General features: G+C 38.5%; 1 protein-coding gene across 4 annotated transcripts in view; it reads left to right on the top strand.

Annotated features, from left to right (window-relative positions):
• fstl4 (follistatin-like 4) overlaps window positions 1–24,974 on the top strand; it is a 236,831-nt gene that overhangs the window by 179,680 nt on the left and 32,177 nt on the right. For all 4 annotated transcript variants that reach the window (XM_044371293.1, XM_044371291.1, XM_044371292.1 and 1 more), the window contains one exon: window positions 20,322–20,488. In XM_044371293.1, coding sequence (XP_044227228.1) covers window positions 20,322–20,488 — 167 coding nt within the window. The remainder of the gene's footprint in view (window positions 1–20,321; window positions 20,489–24,974) is intronic.

Here is a 24,974-nt window from a genome sequence, read left to right as displayed (position 1 = left end):
TTCTTCTGCTCATCTAATTTTCAGATTTTAATGAGTTGAAAACTTAAGCTGCCATTTAAAAATGTAGTGCTTCTGCCTTCTCAGCCAGTGGAGAGATGTATGGATCTCGATGAAATCTTTGGGTTTTAGTTAGTTTTAACTTTTCTTAAAAAGACTCAAAATTTGATTCAAAACTAGACTCAGATTTGATAAAAGGATATCAATCCCCAACCCCAGTGAGAAATAATATACAAAGGCACGGATGATCGCTTTGCTTTTAGTTACAAAATGCAAAAGTTATTAATACAAATTCAAATAACATTTGTTATTTCTAAAATCTACTTAACTGTATGGCATAACAAGTAGGGATTGGGTACCGCTCACATTTAAACCAATACCGCTACCGGTACCTGCAATTCAGTAGTGGTACCCAACAGTACCTCTGTAATAACAAAGTAATACTAAAGGACAGTAATAGTACTTTGTTATTACAGAGAGACTAAACATATGATCTCATCCATATGTTTACCTATGGTCTCTGTTATAACAAAGTAAAAGGCTATGTACTTTGTTATTACAGAGTAGGATTAGCATGCTAGGCTAACAGTTCATCACGTCTTTCAGAGCACACAAACACAATAAACACACCTGTCACCTGTCCAGCACAGTGCTGTTAAACCGGAGAACCCACAGCTACACCGTATTTTTATAAAGTCTTTATTAACAGTGCTAGCCATGCTAACTAGCTGCTAGCTGCCATGCAGGCTGCTAAAATGCACCTGATGCGTCTCTTTGGTGGTGCTGTCAGTGTCAGAGCCTCTGTGTGAGAAGCTTTGGTCTGTAAATGTGTGTTTTTAATATTTATTGCGCGGCTGCACTTGGTCCCACTGGCAGTGAGCAGTGTTCACTCTCAGTCCCGCAAGGTACCGAGATGATTGAATTGATACTCAGTAGTACCAACGTAATTTGGTTGGTACCCTTAAAAGTACTGAGTTTGGTTTATTTTGATTACTAAGAGTCCAGATGAAAAAATGGCAGCCAATAATTGGTAATAACATCTGTGATGCACTGCATACATCCAACCACATAAATTGTAGCTAAAGAAATCCTAAAAAACAGCCGTGCTTAATGTATGTCACTGTTCTCTGTTGATCAGGTGAAATTAGAAAATAAAGTAAAAAAAAGGCAGTATGACACACAAATCATCAGCTATGTACCAGCATCCAGTGCTTTTTCATCATAAAGGTTCAAACTATTTAGAAAATGGCAGTTTCATACAATGTTGTTTTGGGCAAAGAAATTAAAGATATTTAATTTACAGCAGGATTCAATAATGGTGTAATTAAAGTAATGTCAACAGCAACAACAACGGCAGACAGTAAAGGACAAACAACACTACATTCAACAAGACTGCAGACATTCTCACTGACATTACTTAAGCATATCACCTTTGTTATTTAGACAGATGAGTTGAGAAGTGCTGTATATATAATCCTTTGTGAGTGAGTTGAAGGTGATTTGATGGAAAAACAAATTGAATTAAACCTGACAGATTTGTTTATTGTTTTAGAAATAAGTTTCGATTAGTTTTCTCACAGTTTTCATACAGTGAGCCTGAGTCTGTTAGAAAGAATTAACATTTCTCCAGAGTAAGCACTCGCACTGGCAGCCAATATCATTTAGTGGCTTTCAAAAAACATTCCACAGAGTTTTTTGTTAAATAGACCTTCAAAGTGCAGCTTTTACAGCTTCACAAAGCTGAAAGACAAACATTTTGAAGTGTGTATGAGGAAGAGAGAAGGTAATGATAGAGGAGCAGGTAATCCCGAATCTCCAAAGTCTTTATTCTCAGGAGTGCAGTCTGATTCTCCGGCTCGGCTCAATGTTGTATGCTCCCAGCAGAGTGTTAGTACACAGTATCACCTGTGGCAACAAGCTCCTATTGAACCCATACAACATGCACTGAGCTGGCTTGAGGGTTAAAGCTCAGAGGCTTTTTTGTACCAAGATGATGCAGTGTTTTGTTGGATTTTTTTTTTTTTTTCTTTTTGGTGTGCCAGGCTAAATCCCAGTTACAAGCATGTGATGTTGGACTACACATCAGAAATCAAGAAAGTAATGCAGTAACTTTGATGACATTTGATGCCTCCCATGCCATAGAACACAAGATGACATTCAGGATTGCAGTGGTCTGTAGACTAGACTGGTTTAGAGGCAGAGAGACGACCTTAATCAGCTGCCAGTCTATCACTGTGCTGAAACCACATATCTATTGTTTTAACCAACGATTATTTCCTCGATTAATTGAGTCTAAAAAATGTCAGAAAATGATGAAAACTGTGGATCAACGTTTCCCAAAGTCCAAGATGCAACCTAAAATGTTTTGTTTAGTCCCAACCAACAGTCCACAGCCCAAACATGTTAAGTTTACTATCATATAGGTCTGAGTCAGCCATGGCGGAACTTATTGTATGTTTTCATGTACTGTTTACATGCAGAGTTCGCTGCTCACACCTGCATTGTTAAGAGTGACAGCCAGCGTGTGATGAACATTATCTTCTGTAAACATATAGGTCGCTTGTTACTTGAGGTCAGACCCTTATGGGGGGCCCTGGTTGGTGATTAAACCCAGGTCTTCCTTGCTTTGAGCAGACCCTCCAGCCAATGTGCTGCCCACATATAGTTTAATCATTAAGCATGCAAGACTTTAGTCTGAAACTTTCATAATCACTTTCAAAACTCCTGACATGCTTGGAGGATTCATAACAATTTAGTTGTGTGGTGTAGACAAACTTTATTCTCCCATAATTCATTGCAAAATACAGAGAGAGAGAGAAAGACACACACACACACACGCACAGAGGGAGTACTCCAGGGGAAAATACAGAGCAATTAATCAACATCATCAACTCTTCAGCAGCTTTTTAAAAACCCTGTTAGTGGTTATAATGGCACAATATTACAATGTCTGTTTAGTTCGCTTTTCTATTAATTAACCAGCCCACAATTTTAGCAAGGTGTAAAAGAAAGAATATATTTTACACAGGTCAATTAATAATGGGTGAGTAGGGCAAGACTCAGCTCAACACACACACACACACACACAAACAACTGATCATATATCGTTCTTCATTAAAATAAAAACGTCTATTCAAAAAGAAGTATTTGGGATTTGACTATGAAGCACCTCTGATATTCTTCTTAGTTCAGTCCATTGACAGAAAAACAAATCAAGAACTGTTCTCTTTGAATTTAATGTTTTTGTAAGCCTGATAGTCACAATTCTGGCTGACATTTTTAATTCCCAAAATAAATAAATAAATAAATAAATAAAACACATTTATGTAGCTATGCTAAAATGAAATGGCTTGGATTCCTGGAACTTAGTGAAATGTGCAGCAATCATCTTGATGGTAAGTGAGATAAATCAACCAACATTCCTCTACATTAAACCACAAATGTCCGTTCATAATTCTACAAAGCCAAGACCTTGTCACTGGATAATAAAGAATACCAAAGCCTGAGCCAAAGAGATGATTTTTTTTTTCTCCCATTAGTATTTATATAAGAGACACACTCTGAAGGGCATCTTCTCCAAGACAAAGTTGTTGTCCTGTGTAGATTTTTTTTCACAGGCTCTTCATTCTGTGGTATTTAACTGATCAGGGTTTGGTTCATGCTCAACGGTTTGGATTATATTCATCTTTACATATAACCTCTTTGTTACACTTCTAATAGCTGTTTAAAGGGACAAACCACTGATTAAACATGCACTACTCAACCTGTGAACATCAGAAAGCTTGTTTCACAAACTAGATGCAAATTTGTGGGCGTGGGACAGGTTGGGTCTAACAAAGATGCTGTTGAGTTGCAATACGGGAGGTGAAGGATCCGGCGTTTTGGAGCGCTAGCCATGTTAGGAATTTGAGGTCAAGATATATCAGCCTCTGCTGCATAATCTGAAGTTTAAAAAATCCAATATGACATCATTGCTACCAGCGGCTACATCCAGAGTTAGAAAAGGCATACATCACAGTTTAAACAGTATGACAGTTGACACATTTAATATTGTCTCATTGTATATATCATTATATTGCCCAGCCTTTTGGGTTGGTTGCAGAGGTGTGTAACGGGTATAGAATGGACCCAATTGCAGCACAAATGACACCGGTATAAACTTTACGGTCTTTATTCCACACAATGTCAAGACAATAGAGGAACGGTCAGAGAAACACAGTTCTGATGAGTACAGCTCCACCGGGAATTGAACCCCGATCTTCCACTCCCAAGGCAGACAAAGACCAGGGAACAGGCAGGCAGAACTCAGAGTCAGGGACAGAAGGCTGGTGGGTTTACCGGGGCAGAGACGAGGAGCGATGGTCAGAGACAAGCTGATCAGGAAGGCAGTCCAGAGATGAAGGCAAGACAGCTTAGCGTAGTAGCATAGACAATCTGACAAAGAGGGAGTGGGCTGAGGCAGCTTATATACTGGCTTGATTGGAGATGATGAGCAGGTGGGAGCGCCAGGTGAAAGTGGTTGAACTAATGAGGGGTGTGGCAGAGCAGAGAGTGAGACCGGATGATTGGATAATTCCCACAGGAACAGGTGAGGGGGAGAGCAGACTCTGACAGAGGTGTCCACATCAGAGATCACCCAGTGTTTTGGAAGCTAATATTTATAACCAAAGTGTATTAAAGTAGTTTTATCAGTTTATGCCAACTTTTTAAACAAATTTCTTCCTTCAACTGCTAGAGGCTAAATATCAGTGTGCTTCTCTCAAAGACGCTTATGTGTAGCGACTGCATTGAAACTGACACACACATTATGAATTTTTACATTAAACTCACACTAAGTAGGTGTGACCATTAAACAACAACAAACACCTTTGTTCAAAACTTAAACCGTTATTATCTAGATTATGATAATTATAATAATAATAATTAGAGTAGAGAGTAGAATAGAGAATAATTATGTGTTTGGTCGCGTGTGTCCGTGTGTGTGTGTATTTGTCCACAGTTAATCTCACATACTACCGGACCCATCGGCCTAATATTTTTTGTGCATATTTATGACTGTATGTTCAAGGACCTCTCGTGGTTGCAGAGATTCACAATTGTTGAAAAACCTATTTTATAACACATTTTTATACCGCCATTGACTGCTTACTCCTCACTCCTCTCAACCGACCAGAAGGGGCCACAAGTGATTAACAACTGCAGCAAAAAGCATTTCCAGCCAACGGCTAGGCTAAAAACAAGTCTGTTGCAGGCCACATTTTCACCATTGTCATGGCTCAAAAACTGACATCCATAGAAAAGTTTGGTTTTATCTTGAACCAGAGCATCTGCAGATTAATTCCATACATGATATGTTATGATCCACTAAAGTTAGGAATGATACAAGATGAATAAATCACACGAAGGGCTCAGCTCTGTCATTGGTGAACCTTAGAGAGCAGAGGAGAGTAGCACGACCATAAATGGCAACAAAATGCAGCAGAAACTCTCACACTGAGCTGAAATTAAACGAGTGCACATAAATTTGGTAAATAACATAAATAAAGACAGTCTCTTCTGTGTTTTGCTCTCATTTATGGTCGCTGGAAGCTCGCTGCTTCTCTCCTCTTCTCTGCTCTTTCTCAGCGCGGGCGGGGCTATGCCCTCCTTTTGTATGCAGCGCAGCAGAGTAGAGACAGACAGCGGTGGAGAGTTTGAGAGTTGATGACAACTAAACTCGTTATGTTACTGTAAGTGCAATAAAAGCTTCTCGAGTAAAAAGCCAAGAAGAGTAATTTATCAATGTAATCTGCACAAAGGTGGACAGACTCCAAATGATGAAAAATATTGCTGTAAAGAGTGATTTGCGTAGGAAATAAACAATAGAGCATAATATGAAACGATAGACGTTTTTCTTTCGACAATATATATCGTGGTATCGCACAGCCCTAATCCCAAGCCAAAGAGGCACCCTAATATGCTTCAATTTTAATCAGTACACCAATTGTGCGATAGGTTGTACAGCAGCAATCCTCCAAACTTACTTTTACACTTCAAGTCTTTTTTCTTTTGAGGTACACACATAATTACATTGATTTTGTACTGGGATGTCAGTACTGCCGTAACACTTCCAGTGCACTGCAGTACTGTGGCTGAAGGAATAATGATGTTTTGTATAATGTCTGACGCTGAGGTCTGAGGAAGTCCCACAGTGTACACTGTACGAAAAATATAGTATGTTATTAGAATTTGTGAAGTAACCTCAAAGGGGTTGTTCGGTAATTCAGCAGCAATTTCCAAGTATTTATTCACTCAGAATTATTAGATCTTACTGTTCTTTAAATATATTTAACTGATATTAATCATGCCACTTATCTACTCTGGTATTTTGTTCAATAGGCCTTTCTGTAGTATCAAAGCAGAATCAATGAACAGCCATTTTTAGTAGAATGGCCTCCGCTTGATGAACCACTGGAATCTTATGTAGAAAATGAATTGTTAAAACACACGAGCTTCACATGGACAACCTCATTTCTCTACTTAATATGGAGGCTGCTTAGTGACCTTAAAATAAATAGCAGCATGCACAAGAGCTTAATGCTGGATAAGTGTTTTTAATTTGTCACACTGCAGAAAAGCAAACATTAGTTCTGACAGAACTAATCAATGCTAAAACAGAGCGCATAAGTTTGCTTTAATACTTAATTTGAGATGAAGAACAAGAGAAGCAAAGCTGTCTTCTGTTTCCTTTGTCTCTGTAGATGTAGTTTTATTAACCTTATTTTTTTCCTCACATTTAGCTTTATCAAAAATTGACCTCTCTTTCTTTCTGAGGAAATAAAAACTCTCCAAATTGTATTGTAACAAATCAAATTCATAATACAGTATTGTGTTCTCACCACTTATCCAGTCTGAACTCAAGAGTCCATTGACCTTTTTTTAACCTTGGAGTGGTTTCCCTGGAAAACAGTCCTCATGGGAGCTACATGAAAGAAAATTATTAGTCATGGTCTCCCTCTGTCCTACAGATCCAAACAGACTATTATTGGTTAACACATGCGTGTGCAATGTGTCTACATCAGAATATCTGAATAGATTTTTCTTCTCTGTACATAACTAGAGATGCATGCACACACATTTGAACGCATACAATCCTGCACATATGCATTCACCCAGACACACACATACAGTTCTCAGTACATCTCATTGTGCATTCTGTCTCTATTGCAGCGGACCCTCAGGTCAGGTCAAGCTGTGGCTCCTGCAGTGCAGAGTTCTGCTGCAGGCCACTAATCTCTCTTACCCTCCTCCTTCACAAGGCTGAAAGAGCTTTAAAACGAGAAAGACCACTTAGTTGGCCCTGTCAGAGAATGCTGTCGCATTTTTTAGTAGGAGGCATAGCTGGGGGGGCAGAGGTTGAGGGGTCTGCCTTTCTTTCCATAAAGAAGAAAGATTATCCAGATTGTCGGAGATCTTATGCTGCTATCAGATGAGAGTATCACTTTAATAAATTGGGTCTCATCCGGCCAAATGAAGTATGGGAGATTAGCTCCAGACTGTCAGCTTGTTTCCATTAAGCCTCTCAGAGCAACTTTAAACAGAAGCAGGATGACTTTTTTTGGCATTTGAGACTTAAAATGTGCTCAGTTTCATCAAATCAAAGGGTGTGCAGATAACATTTTTTCATACTGTATACTTTTATGGCTCGTGAAACAGATCGTGAAATTATACAAGCCACTTTATGCTTTTGCCTGCAAGCAAATAAAAAATGTCCTTCTGCTCTCTTCATAATGTATAATATATTATACTTTCAGAAATTGGTTACATAAAATCTGCATATACAATAATGATATTTACCATTTTGTCAGCACAAGCTTTAACACTAAACAAAGTTCCAGAAAAGCTTGTTATTAGATTGATGCCATAAGCTAATATAGTTTAAAACAAAAGTCAAAACAAATGTACTTTATTTTATTGTTTTTATTTTTATTTTATTGCCACACATTTTGAGTTATAGCAAATTACATTTAATAAGCTTGTCCAGTCCTATTTCCTTCACTTAAGAAATATTGTAAAAATAAGACCAATATTGTCCCCTTCTGATCATTAACAATTAATCCACACATTCATTTTCTCCCAGTTAGACTAATGTAAGTCCCTCTACTCGTGCGTCCATCAGTCTGCTCTAAAACCAGAATCAGCTGTAGGTCCCACATTACCCCTGTTCTGGCTTCCCTCCATTGGCTCCCTGTAAAATTCAGAATCAACTACAAGATCCTGCTGATTAAATATAAGGCACTCCATGACCTCGTTCCTCGCTACATTTCTGACCACCTCGTTCCTCATTCCACATCTCGACCACCACGATCCTCAAATCTCTGCCTTTTATCTATTCCCCCGCACAAACCGCAAAACAAAAGGTGACTGCACATTTGCAGTCTTAGCCCCAACTCTGTGGAATCATCTTCCACAATCTATTAGATCTGCCGAATCTTTGGACTGTTTTAAACAACACCTAAAAACCCATTTATATCAGCAAGCCTTTCTATAGAGCCCTTGTGTTCCCATTTCTTGGTTCATTTCAGCTTGGTTGGTTTCTCTCTGTGCCATTTCATGTCCTATATTGTAAATTTAGGACATAAATTTTAATCTATTTGTATTTTGTATGTGTTTGTGAAGCGCTTTGTAACTGTGTGTTTTAAAAGTGCTATATAAATAAAGCTTTACTTACACTTAAAGAACAGGGAAATGAAATGGCTTTTTTTAAGGAAAAGATTGAACGAAAAGCTGAGAGGTGTTCCTGCAGCTCTATTAAAGAAAAAATGTTATGAAAAGCATGATGGCCTACAAGCTCTACTTCATCTCAGTCAGTGCAATTTGATAATGCCAGAGGGTCACAGTATGTTTGACCTACAGGAGTCATAACACATATGAGAATATCGGGAGAAATGACTTTCAGTGTGACAAGCTTAATGCCTATATTGGCATTCATTTTCTTTTCCTTTCATTTTAACTGTATTAGCATGTGGTGAGGTAAAGACTTGGCATTAAGGCTCCTGATATACAGGATGCTCACAGATCTTGTCATAAGCAAAAAAGACAAAGAAAACATTAAATGTATAATAACACAATAAAAAATTTGTTTCTGGGGAGTTTGAATTTAAAAACTTGGCTAAACATGTTTGTGAACCCTCCAGACAGGCAATTAATCTGTTCATTTTCCTGACAGGTTATTCCTGCCCTCAGGGACTGAATGACACTGTAAAGAGAGTTTTGCCCTGTCATTACCAAACTCATGCAGATTCATTATTGAGCTTCATCCTCAGTAAATCCACTGTCTCCGCTCAGGTGCTTAAGCAGCAACACCCACCTCAGAAACAGGCTCTGTTGTTTGCAGCCTGTTCCTGCAAAATTGGTCATTAAATAATGCGGGGGAGACAATTGTTCCCTTTAAATGGCCTGAGAAATGTGCAGTTCCAGGAGGGCTGTGGTAGATATCTTGAGTAATACATACTGTTGACCACAGCAGGATTATTTTTAGTGCATTTTTGTAAGCATTAATTCCATGAGTGGCTTTTACATCAGTTAGCGTACTGGAAAAGTTTTTAATTATAGTCCTGCAAAGGCGTTTAATTTTTGTTGGCTTTTGAAACCTGTGATTTTACAAAAGACAAGAGTGCAATTTAACCATCCGTCTCATCACACTGTGTTCTTTTCTGGGAAATGCTGTAGGTTGTTTTTCATAAAAGTGAGAGGTAGCAATTTTATCAAATTATCATGGACTCACCATAAACTCACCTCTATTATTTTATTTTAATTTTGGTGTAGAGCAGCATAAATTGTTCTCATCAGTTTCTAATCAACACAAAACATCCATCGTGTCCAGCTGCTGTGAAGTTAATTACTGTCAACCTTATTTTTTGATACTCATGCAGCTGTGGAAGGAGGACTAGCAAAGATCTCCTCTCAAACTGCTGCTCTTGGCTTATCAATACAGCTTGGAGCAGATTGTTTCAAATCTTCCTTCCTGCACACACACTCCTACCATGCCCCACTGGCTCGCTTTGTGTCTTCTCTTTGTGATCCTAACAAGGTATGTTCACTGCCTAGTTAAGGAGCCCTAGTGGAGAAGAAGCACCATCATGGCTTTGTTAGCAAGTAGAGAGACCGGCAGACAAGGAGGCACTTTAAGTAGGACGACAGGCAAGGGAGAGAGGCAGATTAAAACCAGAAAGCAGAGGGAAGGCCGAGACAGAAAGGAAGAATGACAGGCAGTCAGAGACTTACAGAGATATCCAGAGAGTGAGAGACTCTGCGAAGGACAAAGACGGTGAGAAATAGCCAAAGATGCAAACAAAGCATCAGAGAGAAAATGAGGCGGTGGGTGGAAGAGAGGAGGTAGAGTGAGATAGAGAGGAAGGGGAAGTTAGAGAAGCAGTGAAGAGCGGCGGAGGATTCCTCTATACCTGTGGAAGAGATTAATGGTCTGCATCCAGTGTGATTAATGAGCTGGCCACTGATTGCTCATCCCCATCTCCCTCCCATGAATAATCACCACGCCAGCACTCTCAAAGAGAGAGCTTAAGTTTCTGCGTGCGTGTGTGTTTGTGTATGAGAGAGAGAGAATACGTGCTTGTGTGTACACAAGAGATGGAGAAAAAGAGCGAGTGTGTACGAGAAAATAAATGAGCAGTATGTAAGGACAATATGTGAAAGTGATGTTATATACAGTGTATGCATGATAGTAACTGACTAAGAGTGCACTGTGATTGATTGGGAAAATAGGTGTGTATGAATATTGTGATATACACATGGCATTAATTCAGTATGTTGGTGTGTTTGAGACATGGGTGATATATTTACTAATAGCTGCAGCCCACCTGCAGAGAGCAGCCCTCATACTGAATGCACAGTGACACACCGGGATCATTTGTACGCACCGTGGTCTCCCAGTGGGAGTCCTGTCTGCCTACATGTACTGTACTAACCCACTGGTGTCATTGTGTCCACAGAGGATATTATCACATACAGCGATGTAGTGGTACTTGCTGTTAGTTTCTGTGATTTCCAAAATAGATATTATGCTCGGTGTAAATCAGGTGTGTGTAAACTGAGTTTCTTTAGACTGAGTTAGTCTTAGTAGATGTTGGATTATGAGGATTTCTGCTCAGTGTATTTTAGGACCTTTCAGGTATTTGATTCAGTGGATTAGCCAAAAACCAATGTTTATTTCATCTTTGTGGTTCTCAATTCAATTTCCAGAAAAAAAATACTGAATCACAATATCAATGTTGTAATATATAGTAACATACTGCCCACCCTTTAAGCCTTAGTTACATGACACATACATAGACGCACAAATGGAAGTTTTAATAACCCTACAGCCTTACTGAACATATCCCTCAAGGTATTAAAAAAAACAAAGATAATTCATTTGTGTTTTTGAATTTGAGTCTAAAATTGTGCATTAGTATGTGGATTTACCTCATGTATGCATCTGTGTACCTGCACAAACATAACCTACTCTGCATCTTTAAGCATCAGCATGCATCACTGTACACTACTTTGCTGCACTTATTGCTAATGGCTTCAGAGCATTTTTCCTAAAGCTGCAGCACAATAAAATGACACAATAAATGATTACAGGTGGCAGCGTGTGTTCTTGTGATTGGAAGTGCACTCTGTGGTGAGGAATAAGTGTTTAACCACAGACTGACACAATGTACTATTCTGCTGCATTGCCTGGTGGTCTGAGATTGCCTGTTGTCATGACTTTTTGGTGGTTTCATAGCAACAATCAGTGAGAAAATCTATTTTGTGGTTGAAAAAAAAAAAGTGACTTTAGTTGAGGGCTAACCCAAGTGTATACATGACACCAAAATGAGGTTGCTTTGAAGCTCTGCAGAATCTCCGCTGCTAAATCATTTGGCAGCATTGTAGGAACATGTAGGATGTACAAAGGCTGGAAAATCAAGCCTGCTTACTACAGCAGCTGCTTTTCACTTAGTGCTGAGCTTAATGATTAATGCCTGAATCCTAATTTACCGAATGAGACCGAATGAGGATAATTTTTTCATGAGGGTCAAATATGAATAATAGAGTGTTCTGTGCATATATTTGCATACATGACACATAAAGGGAGGAGGATGTACCTGTCGAGTGAATGACGCTCACCACCCAACAAGGCTCATATTCACTGGTGGAGAGAGAGAGAGCGAGCACTCTGGTTCTCTAATGTGGGGTGTCTGAGGTGTCACTCTCACCAGCCAAAAGCAGTGAAGACTTCATTCACCAAGAGAGTGTTTGTGTGACTCTTGTTTTGTGTGTTTGTGTGTGTGTGTGTGTGTGTGTGTGTGTGTGTGTGTGCATATCTGATTTTGTGTGTGTTCATGTCTTCTCAGTTGTAGTAAGAAGCATCAGATGTATCGGATAAATTTACAGATCAATTAAAGTGAAAGTAAACAAGCCATTACTGTGGTGGCATCTAATTTGTGTAAATATCCACATTGATGCTGTATTATATGTAAAAGGATTTTGCTTTTTCAGTTTTTGTACATTTCTTGCCAATATGTATGTCCAGGAGGTCATGTAGAACCTGAAATGTGCACCAGGTGCATAAAACAACTTTTCAAAATATTTAAAATAATAATTATTATGAATTATTATAATATTTTTTTATGTGCAAATCACCAAAATGTGCTTACGGGTCTGTGCTGTTTATCAGCTGCTTCAATTAGTTTTAAACTTCAAATATGAAAATTTTTCAGTTGTATTTTTCATCAGTTAAACAATGCAAGAAATCATGGATTGGATGTTTGTTCATTAATAATATCATTTTCTATCAAATTAAGTCTAAAATCTAATAACACAGCACTTTAAAATCCATTATGTAGAAATAAATAAATGGGGTATTTCATCACAAAACTGATGTCATAACAAATTTCACACTATTGGCAGAGGCTATCTTTATCTGTCAGAGGTAGCAGTTGCTGATCGTGATCAATCCAAACATTAAACGTGTGCTTTCACGACTTTGTCAATGTAGCAAGAGTGGTGTCATTAAAGAGCACAATACATGAATAAGCCGGTGGGAAAGTCTACACAGAGGGGGCTGTTTGAGGAGAGCTGAAGACAGGATGATTCCTGACATGCAAAGTGCTGTTTTGCCCTATTTGAGATATCTACAGCTACATGATCTATTGCTAAAGGTGACTGAAAGTTTATCACACATGCATTAACTTCAGAGAGACATGGATCTAAGAAGAGCAATAAAATATTTAGTTGAATACAGAGTCTTACTTAGCAGCTTGGTTTCTATCAAACTACTTTTTGTTAATTAGTTTGAGAAGGGAATAAAAACACGTCTTTAATATTTAAAATTAGAATTTTTTTTTGTAAAATGATTTTTTTTCAGTGAATGGTGATGGCAATGCATTTAATTAATAAAGAAATAGCAAGTCTGGCACCACTGACCCAGTAAATGGATCAGTTTCTCTGCTCATCAGTTAAAAGTGGTTGTGGACGACCTCACAGCATATCAGTTCTTATACAGCATATCATGGTTTATTGCAAAATTAGAAACTATAAATTTGTTTTACATTTCTGGCATGCGCTTTATGATATAGCAGCTTTCTGATAGAAGCCCATCTGATTTTGGAAAATTTGCTGGTAGTTCAATGAAAACGCATATTCATGTACTTTATTATTTTATTATTACTACATTGTAATGTATACTGTGGCTATTTAGGTAAATTTTGTAAATTTTGTTAATCTCAGACTGTCAATCTGACTGTTTCTGTCTCCATCTTACATGCATACAACAAGCAACACCCACAAAAATGTTGTACCCAACCTGTGTGAAAAAAGCTGTCCTCAGCAACCACACATCATACAGAATATAGAGTACATGAACCCTGGATTAGTGAACCTTAGTTCCAACTTAATTATTTTCTTCTGGAAAACACACCCAATAAACTACTGGAGAAGAAAATAATGAACCTCTAGGAATCTATATTTTGTTGTATATTTTCTTTCCTATGTATCTCTGTTAAAATATAAGGGTGAGTGCACTCAGAAATGGAGAAAATACAAAACAACCAAGCATGCTTTTGATTACAATATTTTTATGTTGTTTTAAAAAGACAAATTTAAGTCCCCATAGAGGGAGATTCAATCAGAAGAGTCCAATTATATTCTATATTTTCATTTAATTTGGCACTCTGTAAGGAGCAACAACTTAATGTGATTTAAAGACAATTTTTATTCATTTACAGACATTATTCCACTTTAATGTGGATAGAGCTACTTAACTGTTGAGCATGGATTTCATCATTTGCATGTGATAAGACGTCTACGTTAAACTCGAGAGAAATTGAGAAATGAAAGGTTTTTATGTCTCGGTCACATAAACGGTAACTGTCCTTTTGGGATAATTGCCCATTGAAATACATTCATTTTAATAGCGATGAAACAATGATTATATGAGACAAAGTAGATCCCTAGACATCATTTGACCCACAAATCAACAATCCATGCTCAGAGGATGCCTGACAGCTTGTTTTCTTTTCTTGCTTCTTGGCCCCACTCACATGACTCATCACATCCCACTCCCTCACCTATGACCTCTTCCCTCCTCTTTCCATCTGTCTCTCTCTGTCTTCTCCGTTCTCTCTGCCCCTCATCACCTCTCTTTCTCTCTTCTAGTCTACAGACAGGATGTTATCGGTCTTACTCTCTCTAAAAAGTCATGGTATTCTGCTCCTCTGCTTTGTGGATTGATGTCTTACTCCAGCTCGTGAGGGGCTGGTCTCATAAAAGCGGAAAGGGACAACTCTCTGAGCCGCAGTCTTGAGCTCACCACATTAGTTATTCCCTGGGAGATCTTCTACGTGCTCTGCATTAAATTTGTCTCTCTGCCTCTTGTCGCACGCACACACACACACACACACATTTTATACCCTTTCTCTTTTGCCTCTGTGTTGTCTCAGTCCATCTTTCAGCTCGACTTTCTTACTTTCACTCTTTCATTTGCTCATCCTCTTTCTCACACTTTTTCTCTCACAATTGAGCTCCCCACGTCTGGTTTGTTTCCTCCCTCGTTTCCCTGTTCTGTCTCTTCTCTCTGCTTGCATTCGTTTTACTCATGCTATTTCTGAATGTGTCATTGAAACCCCCCTCCTTGTCTCTGTCATTATCTGCTCTTCTTTCCCCCAGTGTTTAGCCTTGATTCTTCACCTTCCTCTTTCTAACTCCCTCTTCCTCTCTTTACTCACATTAAACTCTATATCCCTCCAGAGCTGAATACAGGAAACCTCCCTATTGGCCCTGTCAGCCCATCCATAGCTCAGTTAGCAGGGCTGATCGATCAGTGGAGCTCCTGAATTCCCCAGAAAGTCAATTACGAACTTGCACACCGGAGCTATTTTGGGAGAAAGGGGGGGAAACTGCTGGAATCATTAACTAGATAATGTCATGACAACCTTCCTCAGCCGTCCAGGGCAGAGCGGGCGCTGCCTGTGGATATGCAATTTGTCTGAGTCATCTGAGGATGGGACAGAACATGGGAGGATGTTCGAACAGATTTTTACGGAGTTGCTCTGGGTGGATATAATCTTTGTGGTTTAGTTAAACATGGGTGTAGGTATTAGGGCTGGGATTGAACGCCACTACTTATTGAATGTGGTCCACAATGTGTTCATAGTACCAAGCACCAAAAGCTGACATTGAATGCTTGGTCAGATTCTTAGTCTGTTACGGATATTTTGTGATTTAAGTCATAACTTCATTCTAGGCAGTATTTTATTTAGTCAGAGTCCTTTGTGGGCTTGTTTGTGTTAAGACATATGTTTGGCTTATTTATTGAAATTAAAGAATATGTTGGTAGATAAATGTTTATTGTTTTCAAGGTCAAGACCAAGGGTACATTTCCATCTCCTGTAAAAGACAATTCCCCTGGACCGAAGGAATTGCTGCATAAAAGACAGACATGTCCTATATGTGTCCTAACTCTAACCGTCGCATGCTTGTTTAATCAATATAAACACATTCACAAACACTGGCCTTAATTAAATAACTGAATAAACTATTCACTGAAACTGCAAAAATTACAGGAATTCTGAAATATTTTTAAAAGACCCAATTATAAGTTACAAGCATACAAATGAATGACTGACTTTACAGTACATGCCTACAACAAAACAAACAATTACCCTTTTCTGTTTTCCATGAATTTCCTGTTAGTAAGTTAAACTGATACAAGGACAAATGAAGGTTTTGTGCTTACACAATGGAACCCAGAATACTCAGCTCATACTCAGAGTTGAACACATGATAAGGGTCAGAAAAAATCCTCATGGCCTGCCGAATAGTCGACTATTCAAAAGCTTGGGGGCTTTGGGCACCGTTTTAACCAGACTACAGATTTTAACTGTACCGCTCCCTGGTGATAAAAACAAAGGGCCAAATAGTTCAATAGCTCAAGCATAATGCCCAAAACTGAAAGGTAGATATCTTGAAAACATTTTGTTTTTGGTGCAAAAACTTGGGCCTCTTTTTGGCTCAAAGTAAAGTATCTACCTAAAAACATTTAGTGTTTGGTACCAGAACCCAGGTATCTTATTGGTACCATAAAGTTAGGAGCAAGTAAAAAGCCAGCAACCTGGGCTCCTGGGATACTGTTGTCCAATATGATGTGTCAATGTCACCTTAGGGTTAAATTAATTGAGCTCTGGCTTTGTACTCAACAAAACCTGTGAAATAGAGTAATAGTTACACATTGTACCTCCAGTTCTGTAAACACTGACAAACCCATCAAATCAGTTACAATGAAGTTACAATGTGTGACTGTTATTATCTTGAGCTCATTAAAGTTGTCTATTTTCTTTAAAACTTCAGAGGCCAACCTGCAATGAACTGATGACAGTTTTAAATTGTACTGGAACTGAAAAATCTTGGCATTTAAATGGTCCCTTAATGACTCTCCTAGACCCAGTTTCCCTAGAAAAGTGACAACAGCAATCATCCAATTTTCTAACTTATTACTAGATGCCTATTTTTAATCGTTTAAAAAAAGGCATCATTGTATCATAACCGTAATCTCAGTGGGTTGAGTTTGGATGACAGGATTAATTTCATGGTGTTAGGATTAATTTCACAACTGGTCCATCTTTCATGAAGGTAGATGGGTTTTTTGTTGTTGTTTTTGACTATGGCCTTCCTGTCAGACATTAAAAATGAGGAGGAATACATCAGCAGGAAGTTTGCAAGTTTAGACTGACCTCATAAGAAGGGTTGGCAGACTGCCACTGGAAATATCTAAACACAGCTGTCTATTTTTAATTGATGGAGTATTTCCTATTTGATTTGGTGTGTAAACAGCAGTGTTACAGCCCTGCATTAGCGGCTTTGAGCTGTAGCTTGTCTTTCAGTTGTCAGTGCTGCTTTAAGTCAAGTCAAGTCAATTTTATTAGTATAGCCCAATATCACAAATCACAAATTTGCCTCAGGGGGCTTTAAAATCTGTACAGCAATACATCATCTGTCTGTCCTTGACAACAAAGTGGTGAAAAAGGTGAAAGTATTAATTACAAAAGCATTCGTTTCGTTCTCAAAACACAAGTATTAGGCGCACAAAAGTCCCAAGATGACTCACAGCTTTAATAGCGACCCATTTTTTCTTTTTCTTTCACGCCAACAGTTATTTTTAATAGCTGCTATTTGACTCTATATTTAAATCAATTTCAAACCTGTAATTAAGAACATCTTGTTGCTTTTTTGCTTGTGTCAAATAAATGACTCTAGATTACAGTCCTGACTTCATTGCATCCTCACAGCGCTTGCTTATTTTTGTCTGCTGTCATTGTTGGAAGCACAACTATCCTTCACAGTAGGCAGTGTTTTGTTCACCGTAGTCTATTAATTACAGTTTATACTGCTGCATTGACTGAACTTTGAGGAGACAGTAGACTTTTACAGCTGTATCCCTACTTCTCTACATGTAAAAGAATCAATATTAAGTCATGCTAGATGTCCATCTGAACAGTCAACTGCATGAAGACACAGCTAACTGCACAGGTCTTAGTTCTATGCACTGTATTAAATTCAATATGAGCAGTGGTCTAGTTGAAATTCACAGTACCACCCTTAAACCAGCCCTCCAAGCCATGTCAGATCAATGCACTTCATCCCTCATCTGTCCACATGGCATTCAAAGGCTGTTCTGCCACCCAAATTACTGCTCTGCTGAATTATAACTTTGTTGGGCCTGGCAGTGTACTGTAGCAAAGGCATTCTGAAATATCTCTGACACACCGAGCTGTCAGCCCGGATATATCTATCATCTCGAGAGCTGTGTGAAACAGACAGCTAATATCCAGGGGTCTTTTACAACAGCGTTTGTCAAAGTCTGGATCTGGACAGGAACGTCCCCGCAAACATTTCAAAGTCCGTTTGCTATCTACTTCCTATCTGTTTGGACAATTAAATATTGTCCCATGTAGGTGTTGGAGTGAAGGTTTGTTGTGATTCTGATCTTATTACTGTTGTTCCATCATTAAAGCCAGTGTTTTTGTTCACATCTTTTTGTTCACATAGATTTGTGTACCATTATAGGTTGTGGTATATTGAATACAGTGGTGGAGCACAGAGAGGAAGTGCATGTATAAGTTAGAAGTCAGGTTTCTCTGGGAATTTTCCTCCTCCTGTTTGGTTGGGATAGTGTTTCTGGTCTCTCTGTACTGAATGTATTACCATTTATTTTGCGAATCATAGCATTTGGATTATCTATGGATGTTTACTTTCCAAACATAATGAGAGATTTCCATTTCCCTGCTCTTTTTCTGTTTTTTGCTCTAATTGGTGTATCCTCGTTTCAACTGTTTTAGTTCTGAAAGGTCATGCAGCAAGGGCAGTAAATAGTAACGGTCCAGTAAATGCCTCGCGTGTGTAGATGGTGTACAGCATGCACACATATGTCTGATTGTGTGCAGTTGTACAGTATGTGTCTGAAAACCGTAGAGATTTGCACAGTCTTATGCTTGGTTGGCTCCATTTATTGTAGATTTCTATCAGGTGTCTGTGTCTCTTAATTTATTGAACCAAGAATATCCTGTGCCTGAGCCAATATTGATCCAAGGTCACACACACTGACAGATATAATGTCAGTGCCGCCATGCCTGAACTCCACATTCACATAATATGTCACAATCATTGCCAAACTTATGCTCCTTTCTTAATTTTATACCCATTTTTTGACGAGAAATTGAAGCTAAAAAAAAATTGGATCAGTTGGATTCATCCTTTGACGATCCTCTGCCTTTTTACTTTTACTTATCTTGTGAAATATCTCAGCATCTACTGACTTTATTGACATTAGCTTTTGTACAGATATTCATGGTTTCCAGATAATGGTTGTTGACATTTTTGGTTCTGAGTGAAATGTCTAAACAACTATTAGATGGATTGCCATAATTAGTAGACGATCATGTCCTGAATCCTCCGAATTAATTGGAATAACTTTAGTGATCCTCTAACTTTTCTTCTAGTGCTAACGTCAGGTCAAAATTTTGATTTGTCCAATATTTTTGTTAATGGCCAAATACTGTACCTGCAAAACTAATGACATTCCCATCTGAGAAACATGAAAAGAAAGATGGGAGAAAGAGGAAGGATTAGGTGGTATCGAAATATAATAAAGAACATGAGATAGACTTAAACCCATAATGGTGAGAACACACATACTGCCTATATTACATAGCCCACTTTTGCTGCAAAGACACTGTTTTTTTTATCTCTACTAAAACCACAAGGCTCAGTGTAAAGTGAAACTGACAATAAGAAAAATGTTCTGTGCATTACAAAGTTTTCAGACTGTGACTGTAGATTTGGTGCCTGGCCACACAGCTTGGCGACAGATACTATTTATGGCGCCAAGGGGAACCAGTGAAGAATAATTCTTAATTTGCCGTAAAGGTGAATTGAATTGGATGGCCATTTCAATGAACATAAATTTCCCTTAATGAGAAGAATGATATTTGGCTAGCTGTGTGTCCTCTGACACGTGGTCCTTTTTCATTTGGGACATCCTTCACTCCTGGACAGCTGTTTATCCTCCCCGGTCCACTTGTAATGAGATGGATGCTTAGAAATGTATTAAGCTTGGCTACTGTTCCACTATATCTGCACTCATTCTGATTTGTGATTTTCTCTGCCGCCTTTTTTCTCCCTCGCTTTCCATCTTCTCATTTTTCTCAATCTTTTCTCCTTACTATCAATTCTTCCTTGCTCTTCTGTCATCCACTCTCGCTCTCCAACACCAATCATCTCTCTTCAAACTCTCATTCTAACAGAAGTTGTCCAACTGAGCCTGGCAGAGGACCAGGAGATCAGCGTCTCCACAGTAACAGTGGGCCTCAGTGCCGTCCTTACCTGTGCCATCCAGGGGACGCTGCGCCCGCCAATCATCTGGAAGAGGAACGGCATCATACTTAACTTTCTGGACTTGGAGGATATCAATGTGAGTGCTGTCGTTGTTTCCTTTGTCATGGTTGATGCTGTTTTTTGTTGCTGCTGGTGATGATAGTAGAGTTTTTTCTCCCATTTTTTAAGCAAAGAAATATTTCCTGAAAACATGTTAATTTTTGTTGTATGTCTAGATTGTTTTATCCTTCTGGTTACAACAACATCACTGCTTATGTACAGTCAAGTGATGTTAGCATTATGAACACTATTAAAGCAGTTTTAATAGATGTTTGGCCCAAGCAGGTAGTTCTGGGTCTGAAAAGTGAAGCCAATGCAGAAGTGCCTTAAACCTGCATTCTCTCTAATGGCCAGCAGGGGGCAACTCCACTGGTTGCAAAAAGAAGTTTGATTGTAAAGAAGTCTATGAGAAAATGACCCTACTTCTTACTTGATTTATTACCTCAGTAAACAGTTTCCCAACGAGTTTATGGTCTCAATCGTTAGTTTCAAGTCTTCATTACAGCATGATGTTCATTTTGTAAATTATAGGCCCATTTAGAGTAAAATAGTCGATAAAGCTAGTTTGTAATTGACAAGTCGCTGCGATGGTGACTACATTGATTACGTATGTTACGTATCATAAACCCAGATTAGAATAGGAGTATAGCCGTAGCCGTCGCTATTTCAGTGTGTTTTCAGGTCATGAAAGTTAAATGTAACATTTTGGTCATCTAAAAAGTCCTGTTCAGCTTTCAGTTGTACTAAAAGATCCTCTAAGGAGTTGGCTCTCTATCTGGTAAGAATGTTTTGTTTAAAGCCTATTTTTGCAAGTCAAACTTAGCATCAGCATAATCACAGTGAACCATAGACTGTAAATGCACCATGCTAACCAAGCTAGCAGCTAACATTAGGGTCAGCTCAACCCTCTCTTCCAAATATGGTCACTCCTGGCTCCAAAAATCCAAGATGGTGACGGTCAAAATGCCAAACTCGAGTCCACAAACCAGTGGATGATGTCATGGTGGCTACGTCCATTATTTTTTTAGTCTATGGTTTGTCCACAAGGGGAACAGCAAAACAACCTGACAGACACACAACCCTTACATATTAAAGCTGTCATAGTGGGTAATGGGTTAGCAAACAATGGGCTACTTACACATTAGCATTGTGTTTGTATCCACCCGATGAATAAATATAAATCTAGTTTTCACTCTCCTTTTAGCTCTAGTTTTGTTTCCACTAACTCCTGAGAGGAATATCTGGTTCTGTAGCTGCTAGATGTTTGACTGTCTTCACCATCTAGTCGCTAACAGAACTTGTCTGCTGAAAACAGCTGAGGCTTACTGATAACTCCCAGTCAATTTGTTACCATGAGCCACATATAAGTGATTGATAAAAGTAGCTTTATGTCAAGTGATCCTCCGTAGAACCTCCTCCATTTTGATGAAACCCATCAAAGTTTCCAGTGTGCACACTGTGTGTGTGTGTTTTCATAATTTTTCTTTCCAGAAATTTAATTGGACTGCCTGATTAATATTTGATCAACTTCAGCAGCAAGGGGACACAGTTGAGGAGCTCTTCAAGTTGATTGAAAACAAATAGTCTATTAAAACTTTTTTATAATAAGAAAATCCCATTGCTGCTATAAAGGTATGAAGAGCTATGGGAGTTTCTCAGTTCATGAGGACATTATTTTTTATATTTTCACCCTGTTTGCAGTACAGAGGTGTGCCAAGAATCACACTTTGCTGATTTAAAAAATCTCCTTACAATGTCTGCCCTAATAGTCAACCAACAACAAACTTTACAAGAAAGAAGAGGAACGAAGGATGGTGGAAAAATAGTAACATGAAAAAAAAAGGATTCAAGTGAAGGAAAGCAGCAAACAAAGAAAGATTAACATACCAGCCTCCTCCCTGAATCAGTAAAGTGCTCAGTGCTTAATGAACTATGTAACCATGCTCCTGTTTAGACACATCTGCACAGGTGACAGCACAGCGCCGGCCTTGCTTTACTCACCACCGGATCACAATTCACTAATTGCATGTTAATGGGCGGCCTTGTTGGTCTGCTGTGATGATGAGCTGATAAACAATGTCAAGTGTTAAGGTGGAGTCTGGAGAAGAGGCGATGGCAACAGAGGTCCCTTAGGCTCTTGACCATGCATAATGAATTTTCCGCAGAGCAGAGCAGAGTGATCTGAGTGGAGGAGGGAAAGAGGAGCCCCGGCTGTGCTTGACTCACATTTCATTCAGTCAAATCAAAGATGAAACTAATCCCTAAATTAATGGTAGAGATAACCTCAGTACTTTGTGTGGGGGGTTTCTTTACAGTTTGAGTAATTTCTTGGTACTCTGGATGAATCTCAGGATCAAGAACAAGAGAAAGCATATGTAAAGAAATAAAGGTTTTTGTGGTCAATTGGACTCTTGTACAAAAGATTTTGTATTTCAAGAGACACCCTGGTTAAAGACGAATAAATCATCCAATAAAAATGTAGACATCTAAAGTCCATCCAAGTGGATGCTTGGATTTGTATTTCTTATGGATATAGTGCATTACTAATTGAGTAATGAGTAAATCCACATGTACAGTCCATTAATAATTTGTCAATAAGCACATGCCATATGTGTTAATACAAAGCGCTGATTATACAAGAAGCACACTGTTATAGAAATCTTGAGCTCCTCAATTCAGAAACTTCGAGACATGGACATCTTATGCAAAAAGATTTACTGACAAACACAAACTTGACTGACCAAGGAGAAAGCAGTTACATTTCAAAGTGAAATGCTTCAGCACATCTGAAGGACAAGAGTTGAACCACTCAGTTATTCAGGCAGCGCCCAAGTGACCTTGTCTTCGCTATAAGATTGTTTACTTTAGCGCTGTCTCTATGGCAACAGTCATAAAGCCAGGTTGGCTCAACTGCGAAGACGTCAACTATCTGTCCCTCACTGTCTGCTTGTTTAAGGAACATTTCATACATGGCACGTACAGTATATAAAAATAGGAGCTTTTTCATATATGACACATACAGTATATGAAAATTCCTTCAAACACACGGATGTTTTTAATGTCTATATACTAATCCAGATTGTAAACTAAAGTCTCACTTTTAAACCCACCTGATAACACTTTAATGTATGTAAAGGATTTTACTTTCTATCCGCTTATTTTAAGAAGTACGTCCTTAAGATCCTCCAGAAAATTTTACGTATTGAAAATAAAGTCATCAAAATGCAACTGAAATAGAGCTTAGGATCTAAAAAACCCTCAATTTCTCAATAAAATTTAGTCCAGTTTTAATTGACAGCATCTTTTTACCTGAAAATAACCAATATCACACTATCTGTGCTGCGCTGTTATCACCTGCTCCAACAATAAACTTCAACTTTGGGGAAAAAAGGAAAGAAAACAAAATCCACAAGCCTCTGATTAAAATCCACATTTATAATTTCATGTTTGAGATTTCTATGATATAATGTATTTCATCTGATTAACAATGCAAGACTTCATGGATTGCTAGTTTGTTAATTTATAATCATAAACTACTAAGTAGTTCCTGCTGGATTTAATTGTACTGGAGAGGTCTGATCAAAGCAGTCCATTAATGTTTTTCCCAAAGCCTGTTTTCACACTGAATAACATTCACTCAGACTACCTTCAACTGTCTGAGAGTACAACATATAAATCAGCTAGATTAGTCTAGTAGATTAGTCTTTATGTAACTTCACAGAGAATTGACCAGTCAGCCAATATTATATGATATTCATTCAAAATGATGTTTGACAGTGTTGCAGTAAAATCTACATTCATATAACGGATCCATAAAACGTCAGCCTTAGTAAGAAAGCAGAATAAAAGGTAATAGACTAACAGTGCAGGTTAAAGAGGAAATGGGGTGAGAGGAGGAAGGGGATTTAACTTTCCAGTCCAAGTCCTTTCAGCACACCGTTTTCCTCTGCTGATCTGTGTTGAATGGAAGTAGGATTGTTTTCAGAAGTTTCATTCGACAGTGATGGAAATCTTTCTGCGCTCTGGCATATAACCTCTACACCTGAGAGCTGAGCCTCCATTACAATCAGTCTCATTTGTCTGCTCTCCTTCACTCTCTTCATGGTCTTTGTACTCCTTCTGTCTCTCTCTGCCCTGCCTTGTTCTGACCTTCCACTCCACTGTAGTGTTTTCACCATGTTTCTTTCTCTGTGTGTTTTTTTTTTTTAACTCTCAATCATTTTTGCCTCAAAACTGGCCATTTTACATTTTAAAGTAGAGCTATGTTCTCCAAAAAGTAACATCACCCTGTATAATGGTGGGTTCAGACCTGTTTCTGTTTTTCACACGACTGCATGAAAGAAAGAAAACAAGCAGAACTACAAACAGAAGCAGACAGAACAGCAATATAATCCACCACAGCTGCTTATAGCTTCTGCAGTTATCAACCAAAGTGTTGCACGTCTGAGTGAGATTGGAAACCGATTCATTTATGCAGAAATTAAATGAATAATGTATATTTCTTTTATTAAAACAATTACCAC

This window comes from Thunnus albacares, chromosome 13 (genome assembly GCF_914725855.1).
Source record: "Thunnus albacares chromosome 13, fThuAlb1.1, whole genome shotgun sequence".
NCBI lineage: Eukaryota > Metazoa > Chordata > Actinopteri > Scombriformes > Scombridae > Thunnus > Thunnus albacares.
The sequence above is the reverse complement of the archived record's forward strand: the minus strand, read 5'-3'. Positions and strand labels throughout refer to the sequence as shown.